The sequence below is a fragment of the Thamnophis elegans genome, chromosome 4 (genome assembly GCF_009769535.1).
Source record: "Thamnophis elegans isolate rThaEle1 chromosome 4, rThaEle1.pri, whole genome shotgun sequence".
NCBI classification, from domain to species: domain Eukaryota; kingdom Metazoa; phylum Chordata; class Lepidosauria; order Squamata; family Colubridae; genus Thamnophis; species Thamnophis elegans.
Genome location: NC_045544.1, coordinates 122,041,958 through 122,060,964, shown reverse-complemented (window position 1 = coordinate 122,060,964; position 19,007 = coordinate 122,041,958). Strand labels below are relative to the sequence as shown.

The 19,007-nt window shown below is 39.1% G+C and overlaps 1 protein-coding gene across 3 annotated transcripts in view; it reads right to left on the bottom strand.

Annotated features, from left to right (window-relative positions):
* ZZEF1 (zinc finger ZZ-type and EF-hand domain containing 1) overlaps positions 1–17,022 on the bottom strand; it is a 77,414-nt gene extending 60,392 nt beyond the window's left edge. For all 3 annotated transcript variants that reach the window (XM_032214867.1, XM_032214868.1, XM_032214869.1), the window contains exons 1-6: positions 16,377–17,022; positions 9,712–9,856; positions 8,460–8,654; positions 6,349–6,520; positions 4,532–4,731; positions 562–772 (exon numbers count right to left, since the gene is read on the bottom strand). In XM_032214867.1, coding sequence (XP_032070758.1) covers positions 562–772; positions 4,532–4,731; positions 6,349–6,520; positions 8,460–8,654; positions 9,712–9,856; positions 16,377–16,901 — 1,448 coding nt within the window. In that variant the 5' untranslated portion in view covers positions 16,902–17,022. The remainder of the gene's footprint in view (positions 1–561; positions 773–4,531; positions 4,732–6,348; positions 6,521–8,459; positions 8,655–9,711; positions 9,857–16,376) is intronic.
* Positions 17,023–19,007: the final 1,985 nt, after the last annotated feature.

Here is a 19,007-nt window from a genome sequence, read left to right as displayed (position 1 = left end):
AATGGATATTTTATTTAATGAGCCGTATTGCTTCTAAAGCAGACAAACCAGCAAAGGATAAGGCACCTGATTTTCCTATCTTGATATTTGCACAAGAGCAGTTAAATATTGCCTGCTTCATTTTGAAGGTTTATATTATATTAATAAAAGTGAAGCATGCATTTATAAAATGTATAGGCTGTAGGGCTATGAGCAGCATCAATAAAGGAAACTGTTCCGAACCAATCACTTTTTTTTGCATCTCTGGATTAAAGATATTTTACATGCTATAGTTCAAAGTTCCAAACATAAGCTGCAGAGCAACCTTTTTCGTCTGAATGCTCTCTAGATGGGTGAACCAATTCCCATATTTTCTCAGCCAGCATGATTACTGCCAAGAGTTAAAGCCTGGAAGGTGCCAAATTTGGGGAAGGCTGACCTGGTTGAATACCTAAGTTAAATGTGAATATGGATGAATACTGTTCTTTAATGCTATAAAGGAATACATAAGAAGGTACACAATTACCAAACAAAAAAAGTGATTTAAGGAGAGTTAACATGCTGAAAGAGGAGAGAACTTACTGGGTATTTTGCAGAATGGCGTGAACAATCGCAGGGTTGGTTTCCATGGATGCCGTGACCAGAGAGGTCAAAAGTGACCAGTACCAGATTGCTGAAGCATCACATACAGAGACACAGTCTTTTTTCACTCTTTGGTACCCAATAGCCCTGAGACCATGAATTCTTGTGTCACATCCATCACTAAGGCAACGCTTGATGTTAATCTGTACATCTGTCAAGAATATCAAACAAGGGTAATTTCTTCCAGTCAAGGGCCAAACTGAAAATTTCAGAAGTCAGTCAGTTCTTGATACACCATTTAAGAACAGTTCTGAAGGCACATAGCTACACAGTTGAATTAATCTTTAAAAGACACAATTGCATCTAGGTATAATCTCAATACTAATATGTCTTCCTAGTTAGCAAATCTAACCAAAGGTAGGCTCATTTGGCTCATGGTGTTTTTTGAGGCAGGACTACTTTCTGAAGATCCTCTGTCAGACAGTTTGTATGGGGAATATGAAAGGTAAGAGTGTGCTCCTGAATCAGTGGGAAAAATTGATAATCTAGAAAGAGTAAATGTCTAGTCATTTTCATAATCAGGTTACAATGGGAAAATTACACATCTTTGTTTTTGTTGTTGTAGTAATAGTATTTTTTTTTCTCGGACGTCATTCTAAATATTGATTTCTAATCATTTCTCATGCCAAGAGTAATGAATAGATGCTTTCATAGGAAGCATCAGAAAAAAGTAACCTCTTGCCAGCTCAAAATTGTATCAATTGAAAACTATACCAGACTCTTTTAGAATCATGACCTTGAAATGACCTATGAATTTTTTAACAGTGGGAAAGCAAGCAAGTTAAAGGGAAGCAAACACTGCAACACCATCTCCAGCGGGGTACATGTGCTGAACACAAATACTCAACATCCCCCAGTTAATTTAAATGGGAAAAGATACAGATGATTTAAGAGCAAAAAAGTAAAAGTACATAGTTTCCATGTCTGTCAAATGTAAGAGTTTTAAATGACCTGCAATACTCCTGTAACAATGTCAGTTCTGGTTTTGGGGCTTTGGAGAATTGCAAAATGGCATGCTATTTCCTAACTGGATTAATACAAATTCAATTATCTGGTATATCCTTCTGAATGAGTCTATTGAAATAAAAAGCACAACACCCAAAAATTTCATGAATGTCCCAGCACCATGAGAACAACTACACTGATAACTTAGTAGGAATTTATGTTCTGCCACTTGAAGCTGATGTGTCTTATGTTTGCAAGTTCAATTCTTGGAGTTGTACTAAAAAAACAAAGGGGGGGGGGAACCAGAACAAGTAATTTACCATCTCTGACTTATTAGAGCATTATTTCCTCTCAATGATTGTAAGGTTGGAGTTCAGCACTCAATTGCCGAAATTAAGAATAAATTCCTACATCTAAATAATCAATCAAATTTACAAGGAATTAAGATAGTATATTATATCAACAGCAAAACAGCAGATGGATGTAGGCCAAGAACTTTGTTTGACAGATGGCCAGGCTATCTGCTAAAGTAGTCACTTAGGGGGAGAAATAAAACCAGAAATTACAAAGGGAAGTAGAATTCCATTTGGATCAGGATACAAGTCAACCTGCACTATTTTTTCTGATCCAATTACCTTTCCTCAAACTATTAATCATAGAGGAAAGTATACATCCAGCAATAATGCATTGGGGTGGGGAGATAATAGCAATAGCAATAGCAGTAGACTTATATACCGCTTCATAGGCCTTTCAGGCCTCTCTAAGCGGTTTACAGAGAGTCAGCATATTGCCCCCAACAATCTGGGTCCTCATTTTACCCACCTCGGAAGGATGGAAGGCTGAGTCAACCCTGAGCCGGTGAGATTTGAACCGCTGACCTGCTGATCTAGCAGTAGCCTGCAGTGCTGCATTTAACCACTGCGCCAGTAGTTTTTTAAAAAAAAATGGCAGAAGGGAACAGAATGGATTGGCCTCCATTATTCCTATAGTATTGTTGTTTAATTATTCTGAAACAGGGCTCCACTATTACCACAACTCTTTAAAGTGAAAACATTTCTTAGACAAACCCAATAAATACTCCACATAATGTAATTCTTTCAACCCTATCATATCTATTCCAATGGGGCTTCTTTTGTCTGTGATCTCATAGACAGATTCTGAACATTACTGATCTATCCAGCCTAGGCAACCATTTCATGATTTTTAAAACAGGATTTTGTTTTTGGTTGTCACTGCCAGCATATATATTTAAGAGTTAGTTATAATTATGATACATGACTACTGCCCAAAGAGAAATTCTAGTGATCCCTGAAATGTTTTAGGCATATTCACACAATCAAGAATTTAGACAAACAACTGAGATCTGCAATCAAGAGTCCCAATATAGCTCTATATCTAAAAAACCATCCTGTTTAGAGCTGATTGACCTTGAAAACCTAAAAGTTCAAAGGAGGGAGATTTGAAAAAATAACAGAAGGTGCTGTCACCCTCTTCTTACGTTATGAAACATACGAGAGAAACCCAAACTTATTTAAGTGTGGGAAATTTTCCTCTTTACAACAAACTGGTATATCAACATTCTGTAGATACTGGAAAGTTCAAAATAATTTTGAGTTTTTTCTTATTTTTAGAGATGTGTACATACGTATGCATATGGAGTCCCGAATATAACCTTATTTGGGTATTATAAAACCTAGAGTAGCTCTTGTGTTAGTGCTCCCAATAATCTATGCCGTCTTCACTGACATCATTTATCACTGCTAAAGTGCCTGCTTATGTAAAAGTCACTATCTTATTTTTAGGTGGCCCTATTCCATTTCTACACAAATAAACAGCCGAAGATTCAAGGCTGCTGTTTGCACAGATAATGATGCTTGCAATGGACCAAACTACAATCTCAGGACAGAATTTTGACGAATAATTTCACTTGTGCAAGTATTTTTCTAAGGTTCTATGAATGGATGAAGGAGGAAACATATTTGTAATGAAAATATCTGATGGAAGAGGTGATGAACACATTGTCATCTCTTGATTAAGAGATGAGCCCCTTTTACATCTGTATGTTTATCTCCTACTTATGAGAAATTCCCACCCCACTTTCCTTTCAGGTTCTTCAGAAAAGAAACTATTTTCTATTTTACAGGCTCCTTTTTTAAAGAACGCAATACTCAGCTACAGTATTTCCTGAAAAAAACCAACATAACTACAAAGAAAAAAGATTTTGGAGACAGTCTCTTTTTCGTTCTAAAAAGCCAAACAGGAGATGGTGGTTGCAATTTCTTTAAAAGCCCAATTTGCAGGAAGACTCAACTACCACTAACTTCCTACTCAACAAACAAAAAGAAAGATGATTTTTCTCTATCAACACAGTTACAAAGTATCTGTTGGACCTCATTGCTGTTGCCTGCAAAACTCTAATGGAAAATGCACCCATAGCTCCCTACCTTCTACAAAGAAAAGGAATGGCTGATTGGCACACCTGATTCTTCTGAAAAAGCTAACCTTACAGGGATAAAACCATCTATTTTCTCCATGGAGAAGCTTCCTCAGGTTCCACATTTGCAGAGAGCCACAGCAATGCTTTGCTGCTTCTATTTCCTTCAAACTTTTAACAAAAAAGAAATATGTTCTTTCTCGTAGAGAAAGCCAGGGTGAAGGAAAAAAAGTGATCTTTCTCATTCAGCTTTAGCAAATAACAGCAATGGCTGCTTGCGCCTTCTTTAAAAGTGCATCAAATATAACTTCCTTCCTCGAGTTCCCTACATACTCCTATTCAGGGACAGGAAGAGCAAGCCGCAACACAAATAATGTATTTGCGATTATATTCATATAATTTGGTGGAAAAAGCAATATTTTAAAACCTTGTTTTAAAGGTCTCCCTTTAGCTTCCAAATCATTCAGTAATTTACTTTAAAAAAAAGCAAAAAAAAGCAAAAAAAAGCCAATTGTATTGTTATTGACTCACACATCTGACTAATGTTAGCGTTTTCCAACAATGTCACGTATCCAGTAACATTGCTGGGAATGTGAACATCTCGGACCTCCTGGAGATTGTTGGGAGTCCTTCCAACTGCTACTGTAATTTGCTGGGGCATGTAACTCTGGTCGTTTGCCGCGACAGCAATGGAGAGGTGCCTCAGAATGACATCTGGCTTCATCTTTAAACTGCAAGGCAGAAAGAAAAGAATTTATCTATCAACTGCAACTACAGCAGCCTCACTGGCTCACAAAGTAAGAATATATGCAATATATGAAATATAAAAACATAAGCACAGGACAATTAAAGTGTGATGATACATCACTGTTATGGAAACTTTTAATAGAAGCATTATTCATGAAAACATGAAGAAACCAAAAGGAATGCCTTCGATACTCACATTTCTCAGCAACTAATACAAAAATAGGTTCAACTGTAGTCTACTTGACAGAAAACAGTATAACATAGCAAGCATGACTATATCAATTGATAGGTTTATATTTCATGAGAAAGATAAAACAATGTTTCCATTTCAATGAATCTTGAGAAAACAAAGGGCTGCAACATTTAGATATATATAGAGAGAGATATAAACCAGGGGTGTCAACTCAAGGCCCATGAGCCAGATCTGGCCTGCGGGGCCACCATGGAAACAGCGAAGGACTGGCCCATGGTGCCTCTGCCAGTGAAAATGGAGCGCATTCTGCAACCTCTGCCAGCAAAAATACAACTTGCTCCGTTTTTGATGGCAGAGCACTCAGGTCTTCACAAGTGCCCCCAACACGAGTGACGTTGAGCTAACCATGCCTATGCTGGCCATGCCCCCCGGCCCCCTTAGGTCAAAGGCAACCTGATGCGGCCCTCAATGAAATGAAATTTGACACCCCTGATATTGACTGATTGTGATGGATGGTTTTATCTTGGCTGTTCTTTTTGTTTTTTATGTTATGATGTTTTTAATTCTTTTAATTTCTTGTTAGTTGCCTAAAGTCATATATCGGAGATGGGTTGCCATATAAACAGAAGAAACAAATATACACTTTCAAAAATATAAAATTCCGTTTACCTAAAACAGGTTATCAGAGATGTATAGAATTGCATCGTAGACTGATAAAAGTTACATGTTTAAAGAATATTTTAAAAAATTCCAAATGTGTGTTAGCCATATCCAGTCATTAACCCTGGTCTTTTAATGCACTGCTTTTATCCAGGCATTTTCCTGCTTTTCTTTTAACATAGTTTTTATTTTTTTATTCTGCCATCAAATTATTTGTAATAAATAGCATGTATATATGTGTGCATATAATATACACTACATATAAAATCAAGCTAAAACTGCAATTTTCTCCAATACAAGAAGGCATAATTCTGAAGACTTTGAAAAGAGAACAAATTTTTCCCATTAGAAAAAGGTTTCTCTTATGCAAATTTAACATTTGTCATTTAAACATTTGTCATTTAACATATCAAGCAGTCAATTAATAGTCCTGAAAGAGAATCATAGTATGCTATTTCAGATCCATCAATTGGTATGAGAGAAATGCTTTTTGATTTTTTTGGCCAGGTCAGTCAGATTTCTATTTGGTCAGAGTTCATGTTTTAAGTATATGCCAGCATTAGTCTCGGGCTAGGCCTAATCTATGTGTATTATATAAATGTGGCTGGTTAAATGAACACAATCCAGTTGTGCCACCCCTAACACCTGGGAGTCTTGTATTGACAAAATTATAGATCAATTTCATCAAAGTCAGATTTTATTCTGGCCATTTTAGACAGTTCGTTAATATTTAGCAAGAAGGCCTCACCGTATCCAGTGTGATCGAGCACTCCCATCCGATTGCCAGAAGGAGGAAGTTTCTCCATTTGTCATTTTGTCTATATCGGATGAATTAGAGGAGGTTTCTATATGGGTGTAGCACTTAGAAACTGATTTGAGTTTGTCCAATTCCTGGTTTCCATTTAAATCACTAGGGCTCTCTGTAAAAAGATTGGATATAGGGACAAAGAGGAGAATTGGAATCACTCATTATCAACAGATTTCACTATTAATTTGCATACTGGTTTGCTTTTATTGTTAACTTCCTAGAAATATGCATTTGAGATAGATAGACAGATACACAGACAGACAGACAGATCTGTTCGCTGTTCTTTGTGAATGTCTACTCTCTCATTTCATGGTGGCTACCCTCAAAATGTGGCACCAGAAACTCAGAATACAGTGTGCAAGCCATCAGCTAAAAACTTATAAAAATTGCATTCACACAAATTGTAAAATTCACCTCATCCCATAGGGAATACAACTAAAATTTGAAGAAAAGAATTTCACCACCACCCCTGTATAGCGATTACTGAGCCTACTACTTCTACATTTAATTTTTAATATTTTCTTGTTTGTGGTTTTTGACATCTTTAGCTGTCTCTATTCAGTTTGATAAAAAAAAAATTGAAGGAAGTACCTCTTTCCCAGTTTTGCTGACTAATGTGCACTTGTCTGAATAACGAAACAAAAAACCCAAATGAAACTGTTGACTGATTTGCGCAAATCAATTTTACCACACTATTTATGGGCAAAAGAATGTATGGAATAATTTTACTTCAGTTTTTCAGTGTGTGAGAAACATTCCTCAATGGTTACTCAGGAATGGGTCTCTGTTGCAATGGAAGAGCAATTAATTCTTTTTCTAAAGTTTTTCAAGAAGGAAGGGAGCAAAGGACAGCACTAGCTATAGTTGTTGCTTTGTAGCTTCCTTCATGCTTCAACCCTAGCATTGTTCTAGGTCATTTTAAGTAGAGGGATGGCCACCTCCAAAATGCTGCAGAACACTTAAGGAAAATTCTGCAAAATGGACTTTAACTTAGAAGAGGAATGAGAAAGAAATACCTAGAACAGTAAGTGGTTTTGGCTCTGCTCCACTTAAAAGCCTTCAAATCCACTTTCCTAAATTAACAATTACACAATGCTGCAGCTTGCTTCTTTAGTTGCACAATCCTTCCAGGAAAAAAAGAGCATCGAGGGGAAAATAATTCTATAAGTATGTTGTAAATCAGGGATCCCCATATTTTTCAGTTCATTAACATTGTCATGAATTTTGAGATTGTTCTTTGATTGCTCCCCCCAAACATTTATTATATGAAAACAATTTACTAAATACTACTTTAACTAATAATATAAATAATAATGGTATCATCAGCCAGTTTTGGTCAACCCTCATTGACCCTTGGGAGTTGATACTGACCACTATGGAGAATCCTGCTTTAAATCATTGTCTTCGTAAGTATTAGGGGAATTGAAGAAAAGCACATAGGGCAACACATCACTAACTAATTTTATGAAAACCAAATACAAAAGTCATATTATTATAAATCCCAACTGTCAGCCTGATACTTACTTTGATGACAGAATTTCTAAACAAATTCCTTCTCTCATATAATCCTGTCTTTCTTTTTTGTAATATCAGCATTGGATGCTGATATTTAGGATGCCATCGTGAGATGAAGGACATAGGAGCGAGAACGGGGGGGGGGGGGTGTATGTGTGTTTAAGTGGTGCATTCCAAAGGTAAACAAACCAATTGCAATTGGTTTTTTTTGATGGTCAGTTCAATATAGACTGCATTGGTACCCAATTTTGAAAACTATCTTCAAGATAGTTTGACAGTTAGAACAATTAATCAGTGGAACAGCTTGCCTCCTGAAGTTGTGAATGCCCCAACACTGGAAGTCTTTAAGATGATGTTGGATAGCCATTTGTCTAAAACGGCATAGGGTTTCCTGCCTAGGCCGGGGTTTGGACTAGAGGACCTCCAAGGTCCCTTCCAACTCTGCTATTGTATTGTATTTAGCAACAGAAAAAAAGGATATGAATATTTTAAAAAAGCAAGCCCAAAGTAAATCTATTAAAATTAATTTTTAATACCTTTTTCTTTTAGGAGTAGTCGATCTAAAGAATCCTTTAGCACAGAAGATCGCATAGTGCAAATATTGTTAAAGTATTCCAAGACGGGATATGGGATAACAGTGCTGGTGATACGATGCCGATGCAGGAATCTAAGAATCATAGTAGCATGAAGACTAAGGCGCTCATTTGAGTCTGAAAATATATCTATAAAACCTGCAAGAAAAAGCAAAAGTCCTTAAGGAAAAGCATATAAAAGTTGGTGGGGAAACTCACTTTATTCTACCATATCCTTTCCCATATATATTCACTCTGGGAGTTTAATAAAACCTCAACACAAATGGAAATTATAGGTGCTTTTAAATTGAATGCTGGAGAATACCCTCAGAAGACAAACAAAATCAGAGTTCACATTCAAAGCATAAATGGCCAGATTCAAATCATCCTGTTTCGGACACATTATGTGAAGACCTAACTCTCTGGTGAAAACTAATGCAGGGAAAGATGGAAAGAAAGAAAAAGAGGATGACTAGTAGTCAAACAGATGGACTCAGTTATAGTGGCTTTGAGCGCATCATTGGATGACCTAAAAAACCAGGTTAGGGATAGATTATCAAAATCTATCTATGTGGTGTTTGAATTGGCAACTTTATAATACATAATCAATCAATCAAATGGAGCTGGGGAAAAAGAGAGAAAAGCTATTTCTGGTAAAACTCATGAACAGATTATTTTAAGCATAAATGCTATAAAGAATGCATGGGTTAATTTTGACTGTGTGGAATCTGATATTATTGCTTAGCAGGAACTTATCATTTAAATGCTATCCATGATTTGATTATGTATCCACATAAAAAGTAATAAATGGTTCCACAGTATTATCTTAAATTGACAATTAATTCCTGGTTTAAGAACCTATGAACACATTTTCATAATTGTAGGCATTTTTATAAAAGTTTCCGGTTCTAAGTTGTAAGGTTCAGTTGGCTTTAAAAAAAAACCTGGAGATAAAATAAGGACATTGAAAATATAATTTTGTTCCACTCTTCTCTCTAGAAATTTGGAAGAGCTCCATGAACTTAAATAATATTTTATTTCAGGCAGTAGACAAAGTATATATGAATGTACACAACTTGAAACATCACGTTTCTTAAAAGCTGAATCCATCTAAACCAGGACTCTCCAAGGCCTCAGTGAAAAGATTTATCCAGTGCATAAATCAAAGATAATTTAAGTGAAAATGACAAGAACATGTTTCTTCCTTCTTTTTTACCTGGAATAAGTGAACAACTCTGCATCTGCCGGATTACGTAACTAAGCTCTCCTTGCAAATTTGCACCACTGGAACTCTTGAGAATCTCCAGCATATTTTCCACATCTACTGTGCCATCACCCTCAGGATCAAACTGAGCAAAAGCCTATTGGGGAGAAAAAAAGTTAGAAAAGCCTCTCAGTACTTATCATATCCATCAGCAGTTGGAAACCAACAAATTCTTGATTAGAATTTGGTCAGCATTAACACCATCTTGCTCAAACACTTTCCTGAGTTTCTAAAGAAATAACTCTCATATAAATTATCTCTAATAATAATAGTATTCACAATACAGTTATTAAAAAATTAAATTCTGTAAAAGGTTTCTCACAGGAGAAATCAAGAATTGCAGTCATTACAAATAAATGACACTTATGATTTCCTGAGATAATATGCAAAGCAAAACACAACATATACAAACTTGAGTGACAGGTTTTCAGTATGCTCAGCCTGAAGAAACAAATGCTCATATTTCTCCTGGCAACTGTTCCCTATTTTCACTTACCACAGTCCAACCCAGAAAGGATTGATATTAATAGTGATGAAGGCCTCAGATTTTCTGATCTCTGCAGTTAAGGTAACTGTAAACCACAATTTTAGATTACAGTATCCTTACTGACTGCAAATATTAGATGACAAGAAACAAAGCATTCAAAGACCTTTCTCTGAAACATGTACTGTATATACTCAAGTATAAGCCTAGTTTTTCAGCCCACTTTTTGGGCTGAAAAAAGCCGCCTCGGCTTATACTCGAGTCAGTGAAAAATTTGCCCGAAATGGAGGAGAAAAAGGGGCGGGGCCATGTCGCTGGGTGACGCTCGTGAATGGCCCAGCGCCCCTGTGAGTTTCCCCTCCCTCTGTGTCAGTTTGCCGCGCAGCGTGCACCGCACCATCCCCCCTCCTCACGTTCTAATGTAATGCAGGGCTATCTTACGATTCCCCTTCCTCCCCCTCCTGCCGCTCTGCAACGATGTCCCACCTCCTCCTTGTTATGGCAAGCAGCCACATAGCGATGTCCCACCTCCTCTGGTACAGTGATCCAATGATAGGAATCACTGTGCCGTGTGTCATAGGAGGCGGGAAATCATCATCACAGCGGGACATCAGCATCATGAGGTGAGTGAAGTATTTCATTGAATACACCGGTATTGTGTGATAATAATTTGTTATGCAGAGCAAATTTTTACAATGGCTACTGTATGTTTAATGGGCACAGGCAGGCTGTATATGTTATTCAATGGGCAATGGCATTATTGGTATCTATTTTTATTTTTGAAATTTATCGGTAGCTGCTGCATTTCCCACCCTAGGCTTATACTCGAGTCAATAACTTTCCAGTTTTTTGTGGTAAAATTAGGTGCCTCGGCTTATATTCGGGTCGGCCTATACTCGAGTATATACGGTAATCACAACACTGCAAACTGATGCATACAGAATGCTGCTGCATCTAAACTTTACAAATATAATATATATGAAACAATATATTAACTGATATCACAATGATCTAAGAATACATATTTTGCTACCTTGAATATGGCAGTTTCAGCTCAAAGAACTGACTCTTTGAGAGGATCTCATATTTAAGATTCTATCTTCAATGAATGTAAATATACTGCTGAGCAGATTTGGTTTGTCTGATGAAAGCAAACAATCTTGGAGAACATTTATAGCCTATCCTGTCTCAATTCCTGTGTTAGATGACATCCATTTAACATAGAATGGTGTTCTCCAAATGTGTTAAAACTCTAAACCTAAGAATTGCTAGTAAGAGTGGTAACCATAATGAATGGCAATTATGGGAGTCCAAGTCCATCTGAAGGACACAAGACTTTGAGTTTGAGTAATTTCTGATGAATCTGTTTCAATCCACAAAAATGACCATAAGGGATATTGTGAGGAAACAAAGAAGAAATATGCACTAATAATTACCTGGCTCTGGGCATATTTAGCGATAGTGTAATTAAAACTATTTATACAGAATACATTTGTTTCACCTGTATTCAGCACCTATCACACCTTAAGCAGCAATGTTTTGAGATCAATGGTATGTAAACAAAGTAGGCAGTACATTTATTATTCAGAGCTCTCTCTGTTCAGGTACTGGTAGATTTTATCTACTTAATAATCAATAATTTTGTTTTTGTCTCCTATAGTGCTGCTTTGATTATTTCTATTTGCAAGCATTATTTATGGTATATCTTAATATTTCATGTACCATATATTGTGAATTGCATCTGAATTTTCTAATGTTTAATTAACTAGATATACGTGTTATTTTTTTAAGATCATACTTTATTTCAATATATTTCATAGCATAATTCCATAGCATGATTGGATTTGCAGAAATGGACTCCAAAAATATAAGTAAGGAAGATAACTTTGCCATTTGCCACAGCTTGAAGGCATGTAAATCAACCAGCTTTCCTATCTGAATAACTTGTTTTTTAACAGGGTGTGGTCCACTAAACCTTTGCCCAGAAGCAATACTGAACTTCTCTTGACATTGTCTTTTATTACATTATTTATTTTCTACACCCTTCCCGCATAAGCAACAAAATATTTTGCAGATTCAATTTTACTTGATTTGGTTATAATCATTTAAAATCAAGAAATCTTTAACATCCATCTCAGTCATCAGAATTGGCTCTAATTGGGAAAGAAGATGTCTTAGATATTGAGGCTCCAAACAAAAAGGAACTTTAATGACCAATAACTTAAGGTGCACTCAGAAAAGACATGCTAATCAATGTAGTTCTCAGAACAGTAGTGTAACTTTGCAATGTCTAGATTTCTCAGTGAGTTTAACTGATGTTGCTGATGCATTCAGGACCAGCTGAAGTTCCTGGATGGTCTTGGAGAGCAGTTCCATTAAGAATAAATTATAGTACTGTATATACTCGAGTATAAGCCTAGTTTTTCAGCCCACTTTTTGGGCTGAAAAAAGCCGCCTCGGCTTATACTCGAGTCAGTGAAAAATTTGCCCGAAATGGAGGAGAAAAAGGGGCAGGGCCATGCCGCTGGGTGACACTCGTGAATGGCCCAGTGCCCCTGTGAGTTTCCCCTCCCTCTGTGTCAGTTTGCCGCGCAGCGCGCACCGCACCATCCCCCCTCCTCACGTTCTAATGTAATGCAGGGCTGTCTTACGATTCCCCTTCCTCCCCCTCCTGCCGCTCTGCAACAATGTCCCACCTCCTCCTTGTTATGGCAAGCAGCCACATAGCGATGTCCCACCTCCTCTGGTACAGTGATCCAATGATAGGAATCACTGTGCCGTGTGTCATAGGAGGCGGGACATCGCTCCCGCGGCTGCACGGGACATCATTACCGGTAGCTGCTGCATTTCCCACCCTAGGCTTATACTCGAGTCAATAACTTTCCAGTTTTTTGTGGTAAAATTAGGTGCCTCGGCTTATATTCGGGTCGGCCTATACTCGAGTATATACGGTAATCCAATCTACAATTTGTGCATTGACTGGAGCTGAACAAAAGGCAGTATAGGCTACAGCTTCCAACTGCTTTTGTAGCAGGTACTATGAATCCAAAAGAAACCTGTGGTAGTAAACCTGTGCTGAGTAAGCATAACCCTACTAAGAGTTATATTTAATATTAACTTGGATTCAGCTGGCTTCTGACTTAACATCCACTCTATTTTGCTTGGCTTAAGTATAAACTTTTTTTCCCTATCAAGACTCCAAGCATAAGGCCAGGGTTTTTTGGGCCAGGGTCAGATCCACCTACTCAAATAAAAGTGTAATCAATCAAAAATGCCTCCAATTCCCAATCCTCACAGATGGCCCAGTGTTTGACAGTATTTGTCACGGAGAGGATAAGGACAGTCATCATGATAGCCCACAATCATGAGGACAATCAGATTATCTCCTTACTGAGGCCTGTTTCCCAACTGCCAGATATCCCATGTTGTCCAGAGCTTTAATTATTGCTCCAACAATTTTTTCAACAACTTCCTCACTTCCTCAAATGCCACAGGCTAAAAGACCAACTCAGGTAAATATGCCGTTTCTGCAATATTTTAAGATACTGTGGGATCCTTGGTGCCCTGAGCTTGGTTGTTTTCTTGCAGATGTTTCATTACCCTACTAGATATAACATCATTGGAGCTAGCAAGATACTGTCTGCCCAGCTTCAAAGAGAAATATGAGCAACCTTATCCCTGAAATGCTTAGCCAGGTAATTGCAGTTTCCCAGCAGGGACTTCTCGCTGTAATTTTATAGAGGAGCTTAGGACACCGTGAATGGGCAAATATTCTGAAGACAAAACAAGAGTGAGAAATTATTTATTGAATCATATTTATATGCTGCCTATCTCACAGAAATGCAATCTTGCTTTGTTGCCCTTATTACATGAGGCAGGCGCAAATTTTTGCTCATGCCTATTTTCAGCTGTAGTCACACTTTGTTTTCCCCAAACTTGCTCCAAGTATCTCTTTTCTTACTTAATTTCCCAAAACTCATCAGAAATCACTCTGAAAGCAGCCGCCTTCATATTCAAGAGGCTATCAATACATTCCATAGAGCTGCCCTAATTGTTGAATTCCCCAAAGCCATCTGAAAACCCTGTATGTTCATCAAGCACTTCAGACAGGTCATCTTAAATCAATGCTTTCTCCCTGTGGAAGTTAGCAACCCCCATTAAACTCTTTGTCATGAAGAATGATCCGCCTGTAACAAGAACTGGTGCAAAAGTCTCATGTTATCAGATCATTTCTCTGTGATAAAGAGAATATATCAAGCGTAGCCAACAGCTATTTGGTGTGAGTCATTGATTACATAAACAGGTTTGTAATTTTTATATGCAACTATGAAGTTGTTGGCTAAGAACCTAAAGAAGTTGCCACAAATATTGCACTATATGATACGACAAAGAATATGTATCTACAATAATATAACAAAAATGTGTTGGACCAAGAAAGTGCAGTAAACAATTGCCAGCTTTAGAGATAAATAAAAAAAATAGAATAAGTAGATAAAATTTGCCTAATTTGGTAGAAAATTTATTAAATCTGAGAAAATAGACAGAAATTTAAGAAAAATTGATAGGCAGGGGAAATACATGGTGAATGAATGCTTACCAGAAGAAGAAAAATAAAACATGATTCTAACTATGTTGTTATACAGAAGAGTTGGTCAGAAAAAAATGAAAAGTTGAATAGAGTGGGATTAAAGAACGAACAGTAATGTATGAGACAGTGTACAGACATAGTGGAAACATGATAGGTAAGGGGGGGAAAGGTATAAATATTTTCATTAGATTTTACTTACCTTTTTTCACTTATCTCTTGCCATCCTTACTCAACCTAAATTTTACTGTCTGCCAACTCCAGTAGATTCTAATTTATTTTGCTTACTATTTTTTCAGCATAACCCTGATGCCCCAAAAGGAATCACTAGGATTAGTACTCTGTATTTATCTAGAAATAAACATGCTGAAAGGGCTCCATTAAAATCATACTGACAATTGGTATTCATCCCTCTAAGTTCAACTAGACATGGTTTAAAAATATGTTTGTAGGCATTCCATATCTCATTATTTCAAATGTATTCTCTAATGGCACGTTCCCTAATGGCATCCTTGGTAAAAACTGCACATGCTTGAAGCCTGCTAATTGGTTCAGGAGAAAGTCAAAGATGAAATTCCAATAATACACTTAGTACTAAATGTAACCCAGAGTTTATGAGTCACTCCATGCATCTTTAGTGGAAAACAAAAACAGTCTCTCTCTCTCTCTCTCACTCACTCTCACTCTCTCTCTCTCTCTCTCTCACACACACACACACAAAGCCTGATTTTTTTTGAAGTGAGTTCATTCCGTTATTTTGAACATTGTTTTTTAAGTCTGAGCATGGTGGAAGCTGGCAGGAAGTGAGCTCTAGACTGCAGTTCAGTAATAGAGTTAGAAGGGATCTTGGAGGTCATCTAGTCCAACTCCCTGTTCTTACAGAAGAACTATACTATTCCTGATAGATAGCTGTCCAGTTTCTTAAAAGCCTCCAGTGTTGGGGCACCCACAACCTCTGAAGGCAAACTATTCCACTAGTTGATTGCTATTCCATTGGAAGAATGGTTACAAGAACTGAGCAGGGCTAGTCTAGTGAAGAGAAGGACCAGGGGAGACATGATAACAGTCTTCCAATATTGGAGTGGCTGCCACAGAGAGGGTCAAGCTATTTTCCAAAGCACCTGAAGGCCAGACAAGGGATAGTGGATGGAAACTGAACAAGGAGAGATTCAACCTAGAAATAAGGAGGAATTTTCTGGCAGTGAGAACAATTGATCAATGAAGTTAACTTGAGAAGTTGTGGGAGCTTCATCACTGGAGGCTTTCAAGAAGTGACTGGACTGCCATCTGTCTCCTGCTTGGGAGGAGTGGGGTTGGACTAGATGGCCTACAAGGTTCCTTCCAGCTGTGTTATTCTGATTGTTTGATGATTCTGGTATCATATACATGAAGAAAGATGCCCCAACGGAAAGTTGCCCTGAAATTCTGAGCGCAACATGTCTTTTTTGCCAGTCTTGGAAGAGAAGCGTTAAGCTAGCTGCCCGTTCGCCCTTGCAGGTGCAGTTGACACCCAGCCAGCCTGAGCTTTCCGTTCCCTCCCGCACTCACCTCTTCGCTCCTGACTCGTTCCTCGGCCGCAGCGGCAGCGGCGTCCCCTCCTGTCCCGGCGGTGGCGGCGGTGGCCGTCCCTTGCGCGGGTGCAGCGCGGATCTCCAGGGCTTCGCAGAGCTGCTCGAGGCTGATGGCGTGCTCCCCGCGGCCCAGGCGCTCCTCCAGCCAGCGCACCAGGGCGGCGTGGTGGCGCGAGAGCAGCGGCTCGGCCGAGGGCACCTCGCGAAGGCGGGCGGCGGCTTCCTCGCGCAGCCGGGCCTGTCCGAGCAACACCGCCGGCGGCGGGAGGGTCGAAGCAGCCGAGGAAGACGACGACGACGACGAAGCCGGCGGCGGGGAAGCTATGCCCGGGAAGGCGGCCTCCATAGCTCCCGGTGGAGGGGACTCGCTGGTGCCAGCGGCCCAGTTGCCGTTACTATTGCTCCAGGTGACGATGCTTGCCGTTCCTCCTCCTCCCCCTCCTTCCGCTGCCGCCTCCTCCTCTTCTTCCTCGCCCTCGCTGTGGCTACCCACGTTCCCCATGAAGCCCTCGGGCCGCCTTTATGCCCTGCGGCTCCCTCCCTTCAGGCGAACTCCTGTCACGGATCAGGAAGGGCCGCCTCGCTCTTTCTCTCTCTCGCGTCTTCTTCCCTCAGGACACATTTCCGCCCAAACGTCGCAAAGGCCGCTCGCCCAGCGGCGGTTTACGACCCTGCCGTACAGCAGAGCTGCAAAATATGGTGTGGTCCAGGGCCCGAGCGGCACGGCGAAAGATGGCCCCCTGTCGTCTAATAAAGTGATAACATCGCTTTTCGGCAACGCCGCAAACCTGAGCAAGGGGAGGAGGGGGTCTCTACAGCAACAGAGGGCTGGCATCATTTTGTGGCAGAGTCGCAAAAAATCACAGCCGCCTAGAGCTAAGAGTATATATCATGATAACCTAACGTGCGCGAGCGTCTCATAATGTCGCAAAAGATAAGCGGGATTCGTTTTTTGACGGCAGAGGCAAGAGTGTCTTTGTCCGATAGTGTTAATTGTGGCTGAGGGAAACTTGCGGCATAGAGATAAGAAAAGGGAAGAGTCACCTGCTTATTTCAAAGGGCACCAATAAAGGAGAATATTTGTAGCCCAGGGTTGAAATGAGGGCTCCTTGCTGCTCTCTGTAGTTGTCTTTTTCTTGGAGATTACCCAAAAAATCATTACCCAAACTAGGCTATAGTTAGTTTACTTTATTGTCACTGCACCTTGTACAACGAAATTATATGCCATCTTCAGTGTACATTATACCGTTTCCCCTGAAAATAAGACCTCCACAGATAATAAGCCCGATTAGGCTTTTGAGTGCATGCACTAAAATAAGACCTTTCCTGAAAATAAGACCTCTCTGAAAAATGTTGCAACACAGCAGCAGCCATGAGGTGACCACGCTCGCCGCCTCCTGCACCTCAAAAATAATAAGACAACCCCCCCCCTGAAAATAAGGCCGTGCTTATTCTTGGGGTCAAAAGATAATAAGACCCTGTCTTAATTTCAGGGAAACACAGTAATAACTATCATAAAATAAAATAAACAAAACACACACATCCTTCACATTCATATACAATGCAATTGAAAACCCCTGAGATTGCACTATATTTCACTATACAGTAGTGAATACTACTGTACCGCCATATAGTAGTTAGCATCATCAGTGCTAGTAAAGAGTTCTGTTTGCTATCAGTTTATTTCAAAGGGGATTTGTTTGCAGATCCAGATTGGCTGCATAGAAATGAAAAACAGATGAGCCCCACTAGGCAGAAACAAGATAGATGTGCTTGAATTGATATCTATCAAAAAAGACCCTCTGGTGGTTTATCTCATCAAGCAGGAGTTTGTTTTCTATGGAGTAGAAGATGGAGAAATCGCTATGCAGTCGGTGGCATCAGGAAGTTGTAATGGGTAGAATACCTTTGAAAATGGAGGTTCTGATTATCTAACGCAGCCATTCCCCCAGAGACTGCCTGGGTAACGTGTTTTGTAATATAAGTTACCACCTGCATGCTTCCAGCTGGATTGGAAAGCAATGGCAGTAAGATATTTACCTCCTTGTGTGATTTACAATGCCTTCACGCCGATTCTCGGTAGATATACATTACTTCTACCATCCAGTGTTTGAGAACTGCTGACTTAGGTAAACAGCAAGGGTTAAAGACCCTGCATTCAACAACACCCCTCAAATTGCAACATTTCTCAGGCAAACCAAATAATTAAAAATCCTCAAGTCAGTGCAAAAATGCATTCTTATAAACTGCCCTCCTACATTTCAAAACTGCTTTTTTTTTTTTACAACAGCTGGTGCTTGGCAGGGACAAAGCAGGGATGTTCTAATAAAAATAAATTTTGATATCAAAGACTACCCCTTTTTCCTTACTCTTATAAGGCACACCAAGCCAAAGCACATCCCTTGCATTTAAAAAAAATCTCTCTCTCTCTCTCTTGTGTATTGGCACATTGATATGTGCTGCAAGTCTAGCTTGTTTAATTAGTTTGTGATTCATGGCCCAGATAATAGGTTAATTCAGCAACGTCTTTAAACATGTTGCTTGAATACAACCATTCATTGACCCAGCATTGTCATTAGAAGTCTCTGTGACATGGCAAATCTTACTA